The 22,408-nt window shown below is 42.6% G+C and overlaps 1 protein-coding gene across 3 annotated transcripts; it reads right to left on the bottom strand.

Moving 5' to 3' along the window:
• Positions 1-8,495: 8,495 nt before the first annotated feature.
• On the bottom strand, positions 8,496-18,460 carry tbce (tubulin folding cofactor E). 3 transcript variants are annotated; one of them, XM_035402687.1, is made up of 17 exons: positions 18,325-18,460; positions 17,649-17,785; positions 16,119-16,203; positions 15,668-15,844; positions 15,169-15,254; positions 14,718-14,817; positions 14,134-14,236; positions 13,618-13,694; positions 13,288-13,383; positions 12,712-12,776; positions 12,060-12,124; positions 10,870-11,022; positions 10,353-10,506; positions 9,967-10,035; positions 9,747-9,806; positions 9,123-9,214; positions 8,496-8,883 (listed from the first exon to the last, which is right to left on the bottom strand). In XM_035402687.1, exons 2-17 carry the CDS (start codon positions 17,773-17,775, stop codon positions 8,788-8,790), a joined length of 1,605 nt encoding a protein of 534 aa, XP_035258578.1. In that variant the 5' UTR covers positions 17,776-17,785; positions 18,325-18,460; the 3' UTR covers positions 8,496-8,787. The 3 variants fall into 3 exon arrangements, with proteins under 3 accessions (XP_035258578.1, XP_035258579.1, XP_035258580.1); XM_035402688.1 differs by having other exon boundaries at positions 17,649-17,756; positions 18,325-18,446; XM_035402689.1 differs by lacking the exons at positions 8,496-8,883; positions 9,123-9,214 and adding an exon at positions 9,230-9,340.
• Between the last annotated feature and the right edge of the window lie 3,948 nt (positions 18,461-22,408).

Below are 22,408 nucleotides of genomic sequence, written 5' to 3'. Positions count from 1 at the left end.
GCATCAGGGACGTGGGGGGCCCCAGTTTTCCACAGAGTATTTATGTCTCTCTCTCTCTCTCTCTCTCTCTCTCTCTCTCCTGCGCCACGTTTGACTTATGAGGGGGATCAGCTGCCAACTTGGCAAATGTCCCTTCAAATTCTGCAGAAGAGGCAACCCAGCCAGCCGTATATATATATATACATATATATATATATATATATATATTCTGGACAAGATGCTGAACATGTTTTAGATCAGAATATACTGCATCCCCGAGGACGTTCGTTACTAATGCAGCTCACATCAGCTTATTTCCTCCCCAAACAGCCACCGGAAATTATTTAAGGTCAATTCGGTTTATTCTTCCTTTATAAAGCAGGTGCGAAGTGGCCCATAGAAAGAGTGAGGGAATCCTAATGTGTGTTCATAGTTAATATGAAATGACTCACTAAATTTCTCCCTGGGGGGTGGCGGAAGGGGGAGAAAATCCGTCCATTAAGACAGCCTGAGGAGGTTTACTCAACCTTGGCTGTGCTGCCATTTTAGAGTCTCACTCATTTATTCCACCTAACCCCCCCCCCCCCCCCCCCCCCCACACACACACACACACCCACCCCCACCCCCCAGGCCTTCTATGTTGAAATTCAGAATTTCCTCTGGTTGGTCACGTACTGTATAATAATACCTTTCCAGACGGCATTGTGAGGAGTGAAACCAAGGTAAAAAAGAATAGGTATTGTTACTAACGAGAGAAGCTACACGGTTATGCTCTTCTGTGAATCAGTCCTGTCGGCTTCGCTTTCGGCCTAAAATGGCTGCTGTTCCAAGGACTGGTGGAGAAATGTTAGAAGGATATTTTCCAAAAAGCCTACATACCTGTTCTCTTGAGGAGCTGTTGGCCCGGGTTGGAAAATGTTTACCTACTTTAATATACTTTAATATATGTACTTTAATAAACTTTAGTATTCGTACTTTCATATACTTTCCTACAACTTAAAGCCTTAGAGCCATGTGGTGAGTTGTTTGACCTTAGAGATCTCTTGACTGAATGTCCCGAAAGACTGTAGTGAATATTTTCGATCTGGTAGAAGAAATGTGAAAAATATATTGTTTAATTTTTCGTGAGCTTTCTTGAATTTATTTGTGACTCAAAGGGTGTTGTCTGGTAGCAAACTGTAAGCAATGTAATTGGCAATTGTAACTTGGGTAAAAATATTTGTAGTAGGAACTTTCTTTTAAAAAACAAAATGCACAAAAAATACCTTGTTATTTTCTTGTTGATTTACAGTTTTTTTTTTTGTTTGTTTTTTTGGTCCAATCAGCTGGCAGAGGGTATTACTGATGGGGAATAACAGCGGTGTGAATCACGTTTGTGTGTCACACACGTTTTTCCACATATGTGTACATAAGCTGAGCCCAAATTGAGTACAGATCTTGCCAACCAGGTGACAGATCCCAAAAAAAAGTCCAAAAGGTTACCTGTCTGGGCACAGGTAAGGCAAAGGGAACCCCTGGAAATGTTAGCCCCCCAGTTAAATCAAATCAATTTTATTTGTATAGCACTTTTTTTTTAATAGAAAACCATCACAAAGACGCTTTACAGAATAGCAGAAAAAGAGCATTGTCTGATTAGCCATTGTCTCTTTTGTACAGGGATTTGGCTTACAGTGATACTACCCAGAGTATGCACACCTGGTGCTGATAAACAGTATATGATTGGCCTGGAATTAGCACAACTGTGGTTGATTAACAGTAAATGATTGGCCCAGAAATAGGATCACTACGGTTGATAAACAGAAAATGATTTGGCCCAGAAATAGCACGACTGGGGTTGATGGACAGTAAATGATTTGGCCCAGGAATAGCACAACTGTAGTTGATAAACTGTAAATGATTTGGCCCAGAAATAGCACAACTGCAGTCGGTAAACAATAAATTGCTTTGTCAGGAAATGGCACAACTGTGCCTGATAAACAAAAAAAGGTTTAGCCCACAATGACCGTGGTTTTTCCAAAAAGAAATGATTTTGCTTTTAATGGCTACAGTGATGGCTGTATAAAGAAAAAGCATATATGTCTCATAAGTGTGGGGTAAACTCAGACAAAACTCCAAAGCATCTGACTATCCAAAAAGTTAGAATCATAGGCTTTTATCCACAGGTAACATAGTTGAAAATAACTAGCTTTAAAAAGAATAGTAAAATTATAATTATAATTTTTTTACAGTTGAAACATCCCAAAATCCGTCCCACGGAAATGATTAGGTAAATCGAACAGCTTAGCCAGAACCAGAATGTACTGTATTATTGAATTAAATTTTTTTTTTTTTTTTTACCCAAATGCACACGATGTTACCTATTATGGCCTTCCCCCTTCCTCCCACAGTTGCTGTTTTTGTTTTTTATATATAGGTTCCTTGTTGAGGCTTTTTTGGCCTGCGATGGCCCTCGGGTCAGTGGTGCCATTAGAAGGTCAGGAGACGCGCATGCCTGTCTGGTCCGGTCCTCCTTCGACTGTTCCCCTCGAAAAGAGACGGTGGATTTGCTGACGTGTTTGTTTAAGAACGCCCGGTGCTGTGACGAATGGCCTTTTCCCCTGTATACTGTATGATGTCACAGTATTGACAGTATTGAGAACAAGAAAAAAAAGCACAATATTAATATTTGCTTGGGGTTTTTTGACTAGCTTTTCCAGTTTTGCAAAAATCAATATAATACACATTTTGCATTGCACTGCAAATTTAACAAATTGCAAACGATTTCTACAGCTTATATAAGATTCATTTCAAACCAGTTTTTATTTATTTATTTATTTATTTATTTATTTATTTATTTATTTATTTATTTATTTTAGTTTTACACCAGTGAATGTAAGTAAGTGCAAAGAATTTTAATCACGAAGTAAGACATATATCATGCCCCCTTTCATTCAGAAATTTTTCCTTGGAAGAATTAATAATATACTTCATCTCTTGAAAGTTTCTCCCCTAAAAACACACTCAATAAATCCCTTTTGCAGTACAGTTTTATGATCCTGGTATTCTACCCCAAAGAGTTTGTGTTTAGAATTAAATTAAATTAAGCAATTTAGTAGGGTGTACTGATGGATATGATAATGATTTATGAATTATTGTTATTTTGTGTGTGTGTGTGAGGTTAACATGCAAGGACAAAGCATATGATTTAACAGTGATTTGCATGAATTTGGTCATCGCCCCCCCCCCCCCCCCCCAAGTCACAAGTCACAACCTTTCAGACCTCTGACTGTTTGGTGAAACAACATGAACGTTTACTGGGTGTTATTGTACGGTGTTCTGCATATTTACCCTTAGGTCAGTCAGTTCTGAAATAGAGCTCAGCTAGAACCCCTCAAGAAGATTGGTGAGCGGTGGGTTCGAGAGCCGGTTCCATTTCAAATCAGTCGATTCTGGAAATTGAATTGAAACTCGGTTCATTAATTGATAACCTCCTCACAGAACGTTGTGGGCATTTTTTTTTTCTTTCTTTCTTCAGTTTCACGGATCGAATTTCAATTTATTTCCTGAAGTGAAATGGAATGGGTGCCTCGAGCCTGCCGAGCAGTTAGCTCAATTGTTATTAGTATAGTTATTTTTAAACCTTAACGTTAAAGTATAAATGCACAGTTAGGGGGTGAAAGATGCTTTTTTTTTTTTTTTTTTCTCCACAGCTCGGAATGGGTTTGCATGGTTTTAAGCGTTCATCAGACAGCGGATTGAAAGGGTGCTGTAAATAAGGCGTATCCCCCCCCGGTTTGGGGCCGGGGCCTCCTGGTCTCTTGCTGTCCTACAGGCCTAGTTGTTTAGCGATGTTCAGCTTCCGTTAAAACCACACTTTTGCCTAAAACCTCAGGCTTGTTTACTATTACTGTTTGGTTGAATAAAAAAAGTAAATATGGAAAATAATAATAAAAAAAACCTTCCAAAATGTCTTGTTCCTGTATTTTTTTATTTATAAAAACTTAGTTTATTTAGTTTAAAATAATTTTTAAAATTTATTTAAGTACTTCTCTGATTTTGGATAATGTTTTTTTCCAGTATTGATTTACCAGTAGTATAGCCAATCTATGTGTGTTGACCAAGAAAGAACATATGCCATATTTTGGATGCAATGGATTATTGTAAATATTGTTGCAATGGGACTCATGTTTGCCTTTTTGTTTTTTCCTTAATGACTCTCTTTATCCAGTCGCTCTCCAAATGAGAGGTCTTACTCATCTCTCATCTCCGCGATGGGGCCCCCCAGTGGTCAGTAACGGAAATTAGGCCTGTCTGTCCGTCATTTTTCCTGACCAGAGAAAGGGGCGTGTCAGGTGGATTGTCCTGCACAGCCTGTTGTAAATCCAAAGCCATTTTTCCTCAGTATATAGTACACACAATACATGTTTACTGATAAAAATGTTTATTGGCATTTCTTGAATTATGTGCAGGTTTTAGTTAAATAGAATGAAAGTTGTATGGTCGGTTCACTCAACATTAGCAACACCTGGAGCCTTCTTAAAAGACCTCAGCTGTACTTTTAATTTGGAAAATTTTTGTTCCTGTTTGGATTTTTCCTGGTTCAAGTCAGCAACAGGTATGGCAGGCTTATGTGTTTACACTGCGGCATTCATTTTTATTTTAAACTGCCAGCACGCGCTATTTTTAAATCTATTGTTTCTTGCTAAAGTGCAGACTGTATGGAGCTTATTAGTGTGACCTCATGCATCATATTTATTCTGTGGTTCTATTCATTAGATGATTCAGCTGTTGGGTAGCTTCCAATTGGCCGGTTTTAGCTGTCAAGGTATTTAATGATTTATACTGGTCAGGTTTTTTTTTTATTTCTTTTTTTTTTTATTCAGTGCTATAGCAGATTTATAAAAACCCAACTGAACAAGCAACAGGGCTGCATGGCTGACAAGTCAGAATTTCTCGGAAGAAATTCTGTGGATAAATCAATGATCTTCAGCTTCTCAGAATTATATGGTAATTATTACCCTGGTTCAAGTAACCAGAAAAATAGATGCACATCATTTATCTTTGTTCAAAATACAACAAAAATACAATAGCACTGCCACATTTGAATTGACAGGGTAGATTTGAGATATCAATAACGCCTTACTCTGTAAACAAAAAAGCCAGCTTATACCCAGCTATCCTTTTTCACCAATATATTATTTCCATCCATGTTGCTCTCTCTCTCTCTCTCTCTCTTCCTATCTTCCTCCCTCACTCACTCACTCTCTCTCCCTTTCTCCCTCACTCTCTCTCTCTTACTCACTCACTCACTCACTCACACACTCTCTATCTCTCTGTCTCTGTCTCTCTCTATCTCTCTCTCTTTTTCTCTCTCTCTGTCTCTCTCGCCGCCATGAATTTGGAGGTTGATGGTGATCCCAGGGGGGATCCTGACCCCAAAAAGCAGCACCACCCCCCCCCTCCCCCCACCCCCCAACACACACACCCATTCTTCTGCATCACTGCAACTGACATAGAAAACTACCCCAGCACTTCATCTGCTCATGGTGAGGAGTCTGAAGCTGCATTTGCACAACTTCTGTTTCAATCTTTGTGTGTGTGTGTGTGTGTGTGTTACCACAGCTTTTGGTAAAACAGCAATAAATTCACTACTACTAAAAAAACCATAAGAATTATCATCTAGAGAGGAGGAATTCTGAAGTAATTAATTTACTTAATTGTGAAAGTACTTCAGTAGGTACTTTGTCATTTAGACTGGGGTAGAGAACTGCATGTTCGTCATATCTAATAATATCTGGGTGCCATTTCATAATAAGGTCAGAAAGGTTTCCATGTAAAATTGCATAACCGTATTCTTTTAAATGTGGTTACAAAGCTGTTCTGCTTGTGCGGCAAGGCTACGCACACTGAGGCAGTTATTTAAATGCCCTTTATAATGTCAATGAATAATGGATTTCGGGCTGATTGTGCTCTGCATGCATTGTTTAATTTTGCCCTTTATTTGAAACATTTTTTTTTTTTTTTTTTTTTTTACATAACTCTATATTCAAGGTTTTTCTTTAGGCAAAAAGAAAAACTTTCGGCAAAAATGTTTTCTGTGAGTGCCACCCATTCTCCATGTTAACAGGTGCTGTAGCAGTCGAGGCAATCGTGGATTTAAAAATTCAGGACCGTGTTTTGATCAACAGGAGCTGACTGTGCTATGTGACATTAAACCCCATGTGTCCTTCCGTCTTCACGTTTGCAGCAAATATAAAATATTGTGATGAGTAATATGTACATAGATGTCAGTTCAGTCCTTTGGCAGATCCTGTTTGCCAAAGCGACTGCAATTCACGCGGTATTGTAGCCTCACAAGAGGTGTGGTGAGGGGAAACGCGCTGCGTGGTGCTCATGTTCCGGGGAAATGGCACCATCTGGTGGAGTCTGGATTCATTGCAGTGTAATTAACCACGAGCACTGGGTCACTTGCACACAACTGAATGCAAATGGCCGGCTTTATACCCATGCATTTAGATGGATGTCTCAATTGTTGTTGTTTTTTGTTGTTGTTTTTTTTTGGCGTGGTGGTATGGAACCATTGTTTATGCACCAGAAAGCTTGAACTGTGCCTTCATCTAAATTATTTATTTTTGGTCAGATAAAACGCGGCTTGCTGTTTTCCCTCTTTGGCCTTGCGACAAGCCAGCCAAAGGCACTGCCTTTTTGCAATACTTTATCTTTAGGGTGTTTGGAGGCCAGAAACCCGACACAAAAGAGACTAGCGTTTGCTTTACTGGAGTTCTGACACTGCTGCCATGGAAACAAACAGCATCACCCGCACTATAAGCATCCTGAGTAAGTCTGGGGGAACAAAACTAACTCCTTTTATGGGGGGGGGATTATCCAGTAACAAGACCAATCGACGTTGTCATGGGAGTGACATCACAGGTCACAAGTGTCAGGCCGCAATCTTGGAGGCGTCTCAGCGTCTGTTGGTGTTCAGTGTTTCAGCACCGCCGATGGGTGTAATTGTTGATTTTCTAATCTAAAGAATCCACACACCTTGTTCCCAAGGCCCTAATTGCTCGCTGATTGACAGAGAAAGCAGAAGTACCTGCGGACACTGCAGCCCTTCAGGAGTGGACCTGTTACAGGTCAGTGGCTGAGTCAGCTTGTAATCACCTCCTCCAAACAAGAGCCTCACCAATACAAGACCATCGTTTTTTTTTTGTTGATATAACTGACCATTGGTCCATTGGCAATGTTCACCAGTGGAATTTGGAAAAAAAGACCTAGTTATAATGACAAAATTAGCATTTAATAGGACAATTCGAGACAGAAACAAATGCACTTCTACACACTTGTTCATGCACCACATGATTAATATACTGTACCGTTTTAAGATTTTTAACTGCTTTTTCGCATTTTATATCCCTGTGATATTTTTATTATTCACCGTTCCTTTCGTCTGTTGTTAGTTTGCTCTCGTTGTTGCCTTGTTCATTTATTTGGAAAAGGCTTTATAAATAGTTTTCTCGTTATGATGTAATGACTGCTTTGAGCTTTCCATAGTGCTCGTGGTGCAACATTATGTGCAGAAGTGTGCGTTTTAATCTCCAGAGGGCCTGTGTTCCTCCTTCGGTTGAGATTGGTTGTGAATGTTCCGCTTTTGTATTCTAGGCGCGTTTGAATACTGAAATGAAATTTACATGCATATTGAGGTCACAGCTCTTGGGTTTTAGCTAAAATTTTTCCCTGGAAGCCAATGCAGGTGATGACAAAAAACCTACCGACTCTATTAAGTTTTAAGAAATGCGGAGTGTTACTGTGCATTGTTAGAAAACTAACTAGCCATTGAGTTTTCTAAAAATTCATAGTAAAACCTGAATGATCTTGTCAGTCAGTGTGCTGCATTTGAAAGGGCAAAAGCTGAAATATCCTTTTTAAAGTCTGGTTTTTGAGAGATTATAGGCAGCATTATTTTATAATTCTTTTGCCATTTTTGAATTTACCATTTTCTGTTTTAATTTCTGCACTCAGATCATGTTATCACAAAATTATCTGTTGGCTTTGGAAAAGCTTTCCTTTCAGATGTGTTTTCAATGTGTCCCTGTGTTCACAGTTTTCTTTTGGATGTGATTGACATTGTGAGATTATTCATTTTTTTATTTTTTAAACTTTACTTTTTTAATGTTAGTGAGAGACACTTTTTGCTTTTCTATTATAAGGAGCTAAACATATACACACTGTCATTGGTATTATTTTACTATTACGCTGCATTTCCCTGAATAGGCCACTGTGCTTCACTGAGGATTACGCAGATGATATCCAAGGACTTGCTCCAGAATTGCGTAAAAACTTTTTTCAAAAAGTGTAACTGAGTTACACTTACATTTAAGAAGTAGTTAAGCTTCTTAGATTTGCATAATGCACAGAATGAATGCGAGCTAACTGAATTTCACTGTCTAGGTACTATATTGTGATGGTATATTGTATTAATAATACCCACAGACACAAGACCGCGCCTGTTTTCCATTTGAAAAAATGCACATTCAAACAGTATATATGTGAGTTTATTAATGATACACACAGCAAAGAACATTTACAATTTTAAATGCGACATATTTGCAGTTTGTGGTCAGTGGAGATTTGGAAAGGTCGTTGGGTAGTTCAGGAGAGTTCCCCAGGTAGATCCACACTAAGAGTTACGCAAGAAGACCTACAGGAAGCGTTCCACAGAGTAGCTGTAGCTGACCCAGACCCCTAAAATCCCCAATCTGGGCTGAGCCCTGCCTGCCCCCCGCCCGTCACAGGACAGCAGTATCCCTCGTTCCTCCATCCTGGCCCTCAGGACCAGCGAACCAGCACCACGTCCCCGTCCTCAACGGAGTAGAACTGCAGCGTCTTCAGGTCGTTATCGATCTCGATCTCCCTTCCCTCCATCTGAGAGGGAGCGAGTAAGTGAGAGAGAGAGAGGGGGGGGAGAGAGACTCAGATGTGACCCACTTCACCAATCCCCCTCCCCTTTCTCCTAGACTAACCCCAGAGAGGACGTTGCTCCTATTGTCCCCTATTGACGGGTCTACAAAGGTTTATAGCTGCTGGTGTAGTGAGTATAGGTGACGCCAAGCAGCCTCTTCTCCATTCATTGGAGAGACTTGTGCGTGACCCCTGACCTTTACCTTTGAGCTGGTATAGGTCAGCTTCAGCTCAGAGCCTGGAACCTTCAACAGCCGGAACAGAAGCCCTTTGACCTTCTGCACAGTCATCGAGTCTGAGTCAAGCAAAGACCATCAAACAGACAATACAATTAATATACAGCACTCGAACCCTAGCCCTGACCCTGGAGTCTTCAACAGCCAGAACAGAAGCCCTTTGACCTTCTGCACAGTCATCGAGTCTGAGTCAAGCAAAGACCATCAAACAGACAATACAATTAATATACAGAACTCGAAACCTAGCCCTAGCCCTGACCCTGGAGTCTTCAACAGCCAGAACAGAAGCCCTTTAACCTTCTGTTAACCTTATCAAAGAGACAATACAGTTTACATACTGCATTCTACATTCTATAAAAAAATCATACTGCGTTACACTTAATATAATACATCTTTTATACTGGGGAAAAATATATATTTCACAATATTTAAAATACGTACATTGCAATATCTAAAAGTGGCAATAACTTGTATATTTGTTCATATGCTCTCGCGTGTTGCAGTGTATATATTTTAAACATGTTTTATATTACAGGACCCAGGCCCTGTGAGACGGTGGAGCCACTCCTGAGGGTCCAGCCCTGGTTTTACCTGGAAGCTTCTTCTCGACGGGCTTCCTGTGGGCCTCGTCTGGACACACGAACGTCACGGCTGAGGAGGGAGACAGGAGGAAGGAAATGTGAGCGATACCACAACTGTGTTGGTTACCACTGGCCTAGAGGCTGGGCTGGACCATCTGTTTTTATTTGGGGGCAAGGGGCTAGGGTCCAGATGGGGGACAGAGGGGTTGATGGGATGTAGGAGGACTTACTCAGTAACTGATTTTTCAGGGCGAATGGTTTCTGCTTCTTTAGCTCCCCCTCCTCTGGTGCGCCGTATTCTATGAGAGAGAGAGACAGAGACAGAGACAGAGAGAGATAAAAAAGCGTGAGAGACCGAGAGAGATTGGGAGAGGGTTAGAGAGAGTGTGAGAGAGACAGAGTGTGTGAAAGATGTAGAGAGAAAAAGAGAGGGAGAGAGGAAGGAGGGTAAGTGAGTGAGGAAGGGGGAAAGAAAGCGAGGGAGAGAGAGAGTGAGAGATTGTTTGAGAGAGAAACAGAGAGAAGCGAGTGTTTTCAAATGAGACCGGCACTTGAAGGGTCGTAGTACAGCATTTTCCAAATGCATTTGAATTTGACCGAGACGCTGGACGCTCACTCTGAATGAGGGCCTGGTAGCGGGGGTGCTGTGCAGTGAATTCGGCGCTGGGTAGGTCCAGCGCTGGGTCGCGGTTTCCCCCGGACTCCAGCCACTTGACCCCGAACATCTTACAGTAGTCCAGCTCCGCCCCCTTCCTCTCCTCCGGAACGATCTGGGAATAACGAGGGAACGACCTGAACTTTCTGGAATATCAGGACTGCAACTACAAGAAGGAAGTAATTGCTGCTTTTATCGGGACTACAGCAGTGAGAGAGACCAGTGGGAGAGCTGACTGCAGGGCAAATTCTGCTTCAGACAAGCTGTGTGTATTTGTATTTGTGAGTATAGGGGTTAGTACTGGTGTGAGTATAGGGATTAGTATGGGGTTAGTATAGGGGTCAGTATTGGTGTTAGAGTAGGGGTTATTAGGGGGTTTCGTATTGGGGTCAGTATCGTGGTCAGGGTTTAGTCCAGGGGTGAGTATAAGTGGGGTGTGGCCGTACAGGGGTTGAGTATCGGCGGGGCGTGGTCGTACCTTCATGCCGTCGAGCACCTGCAGCTGGGCGATTCGGGCGATGAGTATCTGCCGGGCGGTCTCTCGGCTCGTCTCCCCGCTCAGCAGGGGGTTCCTGCCCACGGACAGCTGCCTCAGGCTGGCCAGCTTGTCCAGCTCGCTCACCACCCACCACTGCAGACAGGGGGCGCTGCAGTGAGCTCCTCCATCTCTCAGACACGGCAGCGTCCTCTGCCTTTTAGTGTACTTCAGCACTACATTACATTACAAGCACTTAAGTGCTTCATTTAAGCCACTGATTGGCTAGACTCCACACGCCTTGTTTCCAAGGCATGAATCAGCCTCTGATTGGAGGGAAAACCACAGAACCTGCAGAGAGCGCGGCCCCCTGGGACTGAGGTTTGGGATCCCTGTGAATGACGTGAGTACCACATCCAGCAGTGCCTCTCTCTGCATGCTGAAATGGTCACTCCCTCGTTTGAGATCGCGCTTTCCTTCTCACCGACTCACGAGTGACAGTTACATAAAGATGGTCGTTCTTTACGGCTTAACGGCCTTCATCTTTTTTAAATGTGTTCTTTAATTACAAATTAAGGGTGGTTAAAAACTCCGTATGCTGCTACTCCCATGCCGGTCTGAGGATGGCCAGAAGCCAGAATTGATCTGATTTTAAACCTGAGGTGTAAGATGCAAAAAAAAAAAAAAAACTGTTGTGTTCTTGGGTGACGACAAAGAAACAGGTGAGAATCACACTTGCACTCGTCCATGTCCATTCTGTATCAGTCTAGAACAGGGGTCTCAAATTCCAGTCCTGGAGGGCCGCAGTCTCTGCTGGTTTGTCTGATTTCCCATCAATTAGCAGCCAATGTAGGCCTCGGGACTTCAGCCAATCGGTGACTTAATTTAAGCACTTAAGTGTAGCGACACATCAAACCCAGCCGATACAGCAGCCCTCCAGGAACCTGAAATTGAGATCCCTGGGCTAGAATGTGTGCTGCTTTTGGGGGGAAAAAAGCACTGGTTTGAGTGCTAACATCAGATCATTTAGAAACACTCATAACGAAACTGCCCAAAAAGGTCACCTACATGTTTTTCCCTCAATGTACACACAACAACCAGGAAAAATTCTATCTTCACTGTTTTTAGTTTACACGAGCTAATCTTCGCACGAACCAACAAGCTACGCAGATGAATAATGTTCACAACGTTACCTCGGCGATCTTGTTGTCCTTGAGTACAAGGGTCTTCAGTGCAGGGAACATTGAGGTTTTGAATCCTTAAAAAAAATAAATGTAAATATAATCTCATCTCAGAACACTAAATATGTCATACCAGCTCGAGGTTATGATTCAGAGTAACGATTTGCTATAAACATCTCGATAAAAGGATAAACTAATAAACAATAAAAGCGACAGTTATTATGGACATTAGTCAAAGTGGGAATACGGTATTTCCCAAGCATTTTTATAACCATGGCGGGTCCCTTTTTAAAGGTAATTTCATTCACATTTAAAATGTATTTTATTGGTTGCCAAGAAGCATTTCACAAGAAGAGTCACACGCTTTAAGAAACCTGGAGCCAGTATCATGAAGCAGGATTACTCAGTTAGCTGGGTAACTGTGCAGAGTAAAACCCAGAACAGCTCTTTTTACTTCACTCCATGTTCCAGATTTGGGAGGGTTCTGGGTTTTTCTCAATGCAATCATCCAGCTAGCTCAGTAATCCTGCTTTCCTGAAACAGGGCCCTGCTTCATGGTAGAGGACCCAGCAGTAACAGCACACAATAATCACACAGAATGTAAACTGGCCAAAATGTGAATGTAGCAGTTAAGTGCTGGCAGAAGTATGAAGAGCTGTTTTACCTGGGCCTACGTCTTCAAACTGTATGGAGGACAGACCAGTGTCGGACAAATTAAGATTTTCCAATCTGCAACATAAAAAAAAAAAGATTTTTCTTTGCATTTGTTATCTGGTATGAAAAAAACACATATACATCGCGACAGGCGACGCGCTCCTGACTTCAGCTTTCAGATCTCCATTCTGTGGGCTGAAGTTCTGCTCCGGAGAGCAGCAGCGAGAGGGACCGGGTTTATGAGACGCTCTGGTGTTGCTGACGTAGGAAAGCCTGACAGAGGCGCATAAAGTGGCACGGAGCGCTCCTTAAATAACAGCGGCCCGCTCCGTTCGCGCATTTAAATCAGCCTCCGGCAGCCAGGAACGCGTCTCTAAGGACGATGCGGAGGAAATTAGCACTACAGCTTTTTCTATTCTTTTTTTTTTTTTTTTTTTGACAGCCTTTCAATTGCTTCAACTCCTTAGTTCCAGGAAGTAGATGATCTCAGTATCACATTAGTTTTTGTCTATTGGAGAACAAGCAAAAATGTTTTGGATGAGGCTTAAAATCACACACACACTGAGCCAGTAAAGAGCAAACTTACCGGGGTAGTTCCCCAATTTTTATTACTTCACTTCCGTCAGCCAAAGGGTTGCTGGACAGGTCTAAGACTGTCAAGGACTGCAGGACATTGACCGGCCTACACAAAAAGGCACAGATAAACACCAGGCTTCCTTCATTCTGAAACTATTTTCATTCACAATAATTATTTGGGCATTTGTGCCTTATGCAACTTACACTTAAGTATCTAACTCGACCAGGGACTTGAACCTACAACCTCTGAGTTGCAGGCCCAGCTCCCTAACCACTACACTACACAGCCACCCCGAACCAGAGAGAAATATAGGTCTGGAGCCATTAGCTGACCGCTTACTTCTGCAGTTCAGTGATGGAATTGCCAAAGAGGTAGAGCTCTTCCAGCTCTGGCCACATGAGGGCGCACTCGAGCAACTGCACAGAGATGAGGGGGGGAGAGATGGGTCACAAGGCTTTGCTTTAAACCATGTCTTCTTATTGCCAGAATAAATATAGTTTATGTAAATATTAGGAACTGGTCATTTCTGGCATCCAGCACACTAATATAAACAATATCCGATATGTAATATGACGGAAGGCCAAAAGGCATTAAACAAGAGCTTTGGCATCAGTGACTGCCTTCCTGACTGCAACTGAGGTTGTGAACACAAGTTTCAGGACTGCATAAGTACATGGGAGAAGCAAAGGGAGATTCAAACACAATGACAATCATAAACTCTCAGCAGATGAAATAAGACAACAATTTACATGCACAAAGAAAGGGAACTTAAGGGAATAAATATTTGGGCCAGGTTTGGAATGTAAACCTTGGGGTCAATTAATTATAGAATAACAGCGAGTGGGCAGAACAAACCTCAGGCCAGGAGAGGGCACAGCTGTTGAGGGCAAGGACCTTCAGCTTGGAAAACGCTGGCATCAAAGAGGCGGGGTCAGCGGGTAGGCGGAGTCTGTTGTGTCTAAAGGTGAGAAAACAGACAAAAGTAGTCAGTCCTTCAGTGACTGTACAATCCCTGTACAAAAGGTGGCACTAGATGTTGACCTCACAGCCGAAACTGTATATATATCAGAGTTCTTTAAATACTTCTTTCTGGCAGTCAGATCCAGTTTAACAGTGATTCGTATGAGCCAACACAGTTTCCACGTACTATTTATGAAACAATGTATGTGTAATATACATTTTAACGTGTTAAAAAAATAGATGTCTTCTTAAAACATGAACAGCTGCTACTTATTATTCTGTCCCTAGAGGGCGCTGTGTGGGCACTTGTGCACATGCAGACCTGGACTTAGTCACCATAATGCTGATTTTTTTGCCCCTTTCGTGATCAAAGTGCCATGTTTAAGTTCGTAGCAAGCTGCATTTGACCCCTGGGCTGTCTGTTAAACAGCCTTCATGTGTGCGAACCGAGGTGGGGGGAGGGGACCCTGAGAACCGACCCCAGGTTGAGTTCACGTAGCTGGGCCAGCTGCCGGGTGACGCGGGCCGCGTCCTCCCAGGAGCTCAGGAGACTCTCGGACAGGTTCAGCGTGAGGATGTCTGGGGTGAGAGAGCGTTAAGGCCGTCCGCGCGGCGCGAGCTTCGTTCAGGAGCCGCCTCGCGGGGGAAGCGCAGGCGGAGTTCAGAGAGACGTGGGGTTTAGCACGCGACCAAACGGCCACTACAGAATGTGATGTCACCCCTGGAGAAGCTATAAAAGCACCTATAACCCTTTGAAGAGTAGGTTTTTTTTTCTAAATTTTAAGACAGAATAAATGGTAGGAACAAAAAGTTCTGCATTCCATCCTAGAAAAAAGGAAAAAACCCGAAGTCTTAACCTAACGAACGAAGAGAATATGAGGTGATAACGACAGCAAATTTAATGGAGCAGCAGAGGAAAGCAAAGGATACTGGGACACGTCTGTTGGATTTCATCGCCAGGTCCGGGGCTGCAAACTTCACATCTTGCCAGTGAGGCCTCTCTACACTTTTCTAACCTGGAGTGGCAGACATGGCAACACGGTCCATTACAAGGTGTACAGGCGACAGACGTGCATTTAACAGAAAGCAAAACTACAGAGAAAATGTCTGAACTACAATTCCCACAATTCTCTGTGTGTATGTGCACGTGTTTGTGTGTGTCTGGGGTTTGCAGTTTGAAGCAAGTTTTGAATAATGACTTTTCATCTTCACATACTTTTTTAATGGTAGAGATAACCAATGTCTGCCATATATAATTTTATCAATGCCAAATTAAACTATGAATTGTTAGAGCTTGTTTTCATAACAAACTATTCAATTATATGCATTCCATTGCCCCAAAGAATATGTCACTGAACAGACCCAATGACACACTGAAGACAGTAGGCTACTTTCTAGCTTTGCAGAATGCTTGGAAAACTGCCATTACTTCTGTTTTTCTGAGAGAGCCTCGAACCCGACCCTTTCCACCATCTTGCTGGAGATCTTCAGCTCCTCGGCGGTGAGCTGGTCCGGCTTGGTCTCGTACCGCTGCCTCATGGCCACCAGGAAATCCACGCCAAAACTGACCTTCTTGGTCCGAACAAAGGAACCGCTGGTAGCATGCCTTTGGCAAAAAAAAAATTTAAAAATCAGAGCAAAAATACTCAGCCACACATAACTCTACACACATTATTGCATAATATTATTTTTTATATAACTCACAGCGGCTCGAGAGGGCATAGGTGTACTCTGACCACAACAACACATTTGTTTTACCGTTTTGTCTCCTGTTTGGAAGATAACACATTTTTCGTCTTGAAGTGGGAAATATGGCCAAATGCAAACACACACACACACACACATGCACGCATCCGCTCGTCTGGGCAGGTCAGGCTTACCTGCATGTGAAATAGCGCGTCCCCTCATGGTGGCCATCGTGCTTGCCTCTCTCGGGGTTGTCCCACTCCACACCCAGCCACAAACCTGCATTTACACCAGGAATGGGAAAGATTTAGGTCAGGGCTGCCCAATCCTGTTCCTGGAGATCCACCTTCCTGTAGGCTTTCACTCCAACCCTGACAAAGCGCACCTCATTCAACAGCTACTGATCTCATTGAGCTGCTAGTTGGTAGAATCAGGTGTGCCAAATTAGGGCTGAACGGAAAACCCAGAGGACAGGTATAGGATTGGACAGCTCTGATTTAAGTGCTTCGCCTGCTTGTGCAATTCAAACTTGGGGTGGGTGAGAAAAAAATCATTGTCTCTTTAGACAAACTTTATGACATTTTTATATTGCAAACCCTCTTCCAGAAAAATTCAGTTTCAGAAGAAAAAAGTTTGGTAAGGTAGCTGAAACTCATTAGACATGAATGTAGCTCACAGGTGCGAAACTCCAGTCCTGGAGTTTGGAAAATCCAGGTTCAGAAATTAAACGTCCTCCCCATTTTGTTACAATCACCTCGATTTGCTCATTAGCAACATTCTTCAGCGGTAAAAGCCAATTAGCGAACTGAACTGGCTGAGTTGGCCATGGCTGGAAGAAAAACATCGCAGGACTTTCAGACCGCTGGACTTTCCACCCGCTGTATCCTGGCTGACTTTTGCCATGGAATAACAGGCAATGCCGCAGCTACCAGTTGGCCATACTTTGGGTCAGCTGCATCTAGACCACGCCTCTCTGCGGTTTGGGAGAGAAGGACGTGCGCTGCTTTACGAACGGAGAAGAAAAGAAGTATGGCACGAGTTTTTTTTGTTTGTTTGTTTTTTTTCTTGTTGTGGAAAAACGATTTAGAACATTAACATGCTCGCGTGTAGGCTACAGCCTTTGGAAACACAACGTTGCTGTACAAGTTGCTTTGGAGTTACTGAGTGTATCTTAATGCTGAAAACCACAAACCTGTTGATGTCCCTGTACCAGACGTTACAAAGACGCTTGAACGCCAAACTGCCAAAAGTAAGTACCAAAAATAACGTCGCACACAAAAATTGTCTGGGCCTATCGAAGCCATACATTAAAACTGATAACTGTATCAAGAACTCCAGAATGTGGAGTTAAGTAGACACCTAAATAAGTACCTTATCTGGGTAACTAACTAAAATAGGTCAATCTGTGCATATGCACCTAAGTCTATGAGAAAATAAAACCCAAGCGAAATGTTTGGCTTAACATACTAATAATTTTAAAGGCCACTGGTTCGTGCAAGGTATAGCTAACTAAATACATTTGGTAAGATTAATTCTCTCTGAAATTTGATTCGTTTCCTGCCATATTTAGATACAAACCTACAATGACAAGGGAAATGCCAGCATTATTGGAAATGTCAGACAACAGTCGAAGGCGAAACTAGCTTGACAGTTTTCACAACTCAACCAGACGGATACATGAGTTCATATTTGTTATCATCCCGGAGAGAGAGAGACGTTCTCACCTGCAGTCGGAGGCACAGTACCAACATAGCGCACTGTTCCCCTCTCTCCGTCGCAGACGACACGTCTCCCCACCGCATCTGGCGGGACGCTGTCGGCCATCGGGGACTCTGAATGAACAATTCTCATTGGGCAAACTCTGAGTTGGGGGACAACAGTACAGTGCAAGATGCTATAAGCAAAATTCATTTAATATCTAATAGCTTGCCACGTCAGAGCTACTCTAGCTAGGTTGTTTTAGAATGGTGTTAATTAAACGACTGAATAATATATATGATGAGATGATCTAACAGACATCCAGTGTTTCAAATGTAAATGTACAGTCGGACTGAATGAAGCCGGCAATGGTGATTTAATTCCAAATACCCTATGCATACTTCATGTTGGGCGTGTGCTATCAGCTAGTTTGTTATTAAATGTCGGTAGATAGGCATGACGTAGCCATTACGAACAGTCTGCTGCTCCGTTAGACTTAATGTTAGTAGCTGGATAGCATAAACAGTTGCAATCAAACTGTTTCTGAGTCGTTCCAAAGCTTATGCAATACAAACGTTATTCCATTTTACCTGTCATGTCAGCTGGCAAATCTCTAATGTCTGTCGTTAGCCATTTAACTGATGTTATTTCACTAACGTCTCCTTAACGAGAGAAATGTATACATCCTGACTGAAACTTTACCTGTGTCAGAATTCCCTTCAGCACCTAACCCAGCAAGCAAAATCCAAAAGGTTCAGAAATGCGTGAGTTCGCATAGGCGAACCCTGATCCGTGACGTCAATGTTGTGCGACGGTGTGCACCAAGAAATAAGGCCCCCTGAAAACAAATGAATTTGCGTTTCCTAAGGTTTTCTACGTTGGTCATGATTCCAAAAAAAGAGTTCGGTTTAAGTTTAACATTTACGTTAGCTACGCGACAGTTAAGTAACATTGAAATGCATTCATTCATTCTTATAAGGACATTTTGTTTACTATTTTTTCAAAGGCGTAGACTATGAAAATTATATTTGATAGCTATTCACTAAGCAACAATGTGGAAAAGCGGTAATGTCTGCTTTTCGTATCAACCACAAATTAAAGATAACACTGGCAACATTAATCCACGGAGGGGCACTGTTTGATTGTTCCAAATGGACGCTCACGCCACAAGCTTATACATTGGTTTGCCGACGCACCAGTGTAGATTTGACTGTTCCAACGTTAACGTTAAATGTGATGAAGCAGGCTAGCACTGGTATTGAATTAGGTTACGTTTACACAGTGTTGGAATGGAATTATAAATTACAATCGCACGAATTGAAATAGTTGGGGTTTGATTTGTGATGCTTTTCGTTTGTAGTTATAACAGTCTTGTGCAAGCATAAAAGTCCACCCAATTTCCAAGGATAATGTCAAAGCAAGACTGGCTCCGCTGGTAAATTGATTCTGGTGCCGGTTGGGAAAGAGAATCGAATGATGGTGCCCGTAACTGCGTCCTTTTTATGTCACTACGGCCGAGAAAGTGTGTGTCATTAAATTAGACGCTATTGCGCCTATTTTACCTTTCGCATTGATGTGTATACTTTCCGTTGCCATTTCCCATCGAACCAGGACAGTAGTGCTTGTTTTGAGCCCAGTGCAATTGTAGCATTGAATGTAAATGTGTGCTTTGAGTTAACCTAAGGTCGCTTTTTATTCCAGAAATGATTTGAAAGTAAAAGTGGAACGTTGAGATTCACCGTCCCCCGAGGGAATAGTCTGGTTCCAGGTGCTTTTTTATAATGGGTTGAATCTGACACTTGTTTCCACATCGATTACAGACATTTAAACACAAAATGCTACTGTTCCTGCCTGCTAAATTTAGCGGTGGAAGCAAAGGTGCTTTTCAATTTGTAGTCTTTATTTTTTTTTTAAATTAAAAAAAATAAATAAAAAAAAAGTCGTTGTAGACATGTTCCTAAAGAGAAGGAACAGACTGTAGATTTGTCTCGGCAGCTGTGCTCTTGATCCCGTTTCTTTTGTCAGGACCTCTCCCTGGAGATCGGCGATGCCGATGGGTTTCAGAGCAGAGGCTGTAAACAGTCGAGCACCAGGAAAATTAATGAATATTAATGGTCCACTATTTGCTGCTTTTACATGTGGTGTTATATTATGTTTGTACTCCAGGGCTAGATGCATTCTCAGCAGAGAGAATTACTTTATCCACTCTGTTGTTGTTGTACACTAGGCCCCAACATTAACAGGTGTATTTTAAAGCACTAAGCACATTCTTGCATATTCAATTTAATGTAATCTGAACAGGTACTCTGTCATAAATTCCTAGTGTAGAAAATTTTATAAACATGGTTATAATAGCTTTATAACTCATGTATAATGCAAGGATGCTGTAATTGCATTAGAATTCTACATAGTGAAATGTGAATGTATGTATCGCTGTGATTGCATATAAATATATAACTGGCCGAAAATGAAACTGCCTCCAGGGTAATATTGCACTGTGGTGTACATTATTATACGGTGGCTCGAGTAATGCATTATTTGAGAAGAACCGAGACTCGGCTTTGTGCCGTGAGGAAGCGCGTGCTGTGACCTGAAAGAGAACGTTTTTCACAGGCAGTGTACCTCTACCGCTAATGCGCTAACTCAATTTACCGGACATGCGGGTTGTTATCGAGCTGATTTCCTGCAGACCAAACCGAGGACTCCGTGCCTGTCAGTCCATGTCATTTGAAACTACTCCTGCAGAAGTGAGTATCAGGAGAAGCATAGCTTGTTTCAGATTCCTTTATTTCTCATGCAGCTCTCTCCATGATGTTTGGGACAGACATATTTTGTTTTTCCTTATTTGATTCTGCACTCATCAATTTTTGATTTGGAATCAAACAATTCACATTAGGTTACAGTGCACATTCTCTGCTTTTGTTAAAGGGTATTTTTATGCAAATCTGAAATTGTGCAGTGCAAAACTTTTTTTTTTTTTTTAAGGCTCGCCTAAACATTATGGGGGGCACTGTATGTTTAAGAAGTCCCATTCTTCCCAGATAAAGTTGTTTGGAATAACCACAGCAAATGTACAAATGGGTAGGTTCAATTAAAGCTTTCTCTGATGTGTAATAATGAATGCCATGTAGTACTGAGCAATCCTCTAAATAAAAATAAAAATTCAGTCTGTCCTTTATACTGAGCAGATGGCCATGCCTCTCGGATATTCCAACGCTCGTCGCCGAAGTCGACCTCCCAGCTGATGAAATTAAAATATCGTTTTTGTGGAATTGATACGTTCGGCTCCGCGGGCCACAGCCTGGACCCCGGCAGATGCTGGCGATACGTAATTCTGTATTTAATATCCTCATTTAGGCTCCGTAAAATGCAATTGACCTGAAAACGATATCCCTTCCGCAGTAACGTGCATGTAGGTCCAATTCTTCCGTTAGGGACCGACCAACCGCAACATTAAACAAATATAAAAACAAATTAATGAGTAAACAAATAAATAGATGAATGAGTGGAACAGTCAGAGAAAGTAGTGATACACACTGCATCTGTTTCCACCCTCAGACCAGAGTATGGCACAGGAGGTTGGGTTAGTGGGCAGCCAGGCCGTGGTGCCGTCTGATTGGTTTGTTGGCTTTTATAATGGCCTGCTGCAGGGGGACAGGGAGTGTGACTTGCTGAGCAATGTAGAGGGAGCTTTCCCCTTTCCCTAATCCTGGCTGCATGGGGGGGGTGGGTACTGGCATAGGCTCCGCCCTCATGGTTAGCCAGATGGGATTATATCATGAAGAGCAAGAATGGTGAGCCACCCTGACATGTACTTCACGGAACAGATGTAGAAATGATCTGTGCAGGAAATTTATGTTGGGGCAGTTGTGGACCGGGTGGGGTGGGGGAGGTGGGGTGGGGGGGGGGGGGGGGGTAGAGCAGATTGTGATTACAGACTTGGGCAAAGGGCACCTGTGATTAAAAAAAAAAAACTAGCGCTAGTGTCAGGGAAATTATTCCGTGTTACACCCCCTAAGCTCCGCCCCCCTCGCTCCTTTCTCACGTGCGGCGCGCACGCCGGAACTTGTCGACGTCCGCCTGGGCGCACAGAGCCTCCTCGCCGGATTGAGACCCGCCGGAGCTGACTGGCAGGGAAGTGACAGCGCGTGACACCTGTCGTCAGGTGTGCCTCGCTTCCCACGGCGTCGGTTGATTGGCCTTCGCGCCCGCCGCCGCTGACACGTGTCAGTCAGGTTTACTGCGCCTGACAAGAGCGTCAGCGGTTCATCTTCGCACAAGCCGCGGCTGACAAATCCATTTTCTAGTTGCGTTTTTTTTCCCCTCTTCCCCCCCTACCCACCCGCCCCCCCTCCCTCGCTGTCTGTTCACTTTCACAAGAGGCTCATCCTAAAATATATATGGGCAAAAGTGCAGTCTTGTCAATGTGAATTGCTTGTATTATATGGCATTTTATATGGGTCTCAGTGAAAACCATTATGTTGGTCCACACCCCACTGGTGATTTCAGATTAACACATTTATTTTTCTCTTTAAAGGCCAGATTGCGTGTGTGTGTGTGTGTGTATCTGCCAGTAGATATAATCAAACAGAACACATGCTAACATTTTTATTCAGTGCTTACTATGCTGCCTCTAAAATAACATATGGTCCGGATTGTTTGAGGATGATTTTGGGAGCTGACTTAATTCCAGACATTCTCGGTGTGTAAATCACCGCTGGTGTTGCTTGCTTATTTATCACGTGCGTATAATGTAATCGTGGGCCTTCTGAGGCAGTGGTATAAT

Source organism: Anguilla anguilla, chromosome 2 (assembly GCF_013347855.1).
Source record: "Anguilla anguilla isolate fAngAng1 chromosome 2, fAngAng1.pri, whole genome shotgun sequence".
In the NCBI taxonomy this organism is placed as follows: Eukaryota; Metazoa; Chordata; class Actinopteri; order Anguilliformes; family Anguillidae; genus Anguilla; species Anguilla anguilla.
The sequence above is the reverse complement of the archived record's forward strand: the minus strand, read 5'-3'. Positions and strand labels throughout refer to the sequence as shown.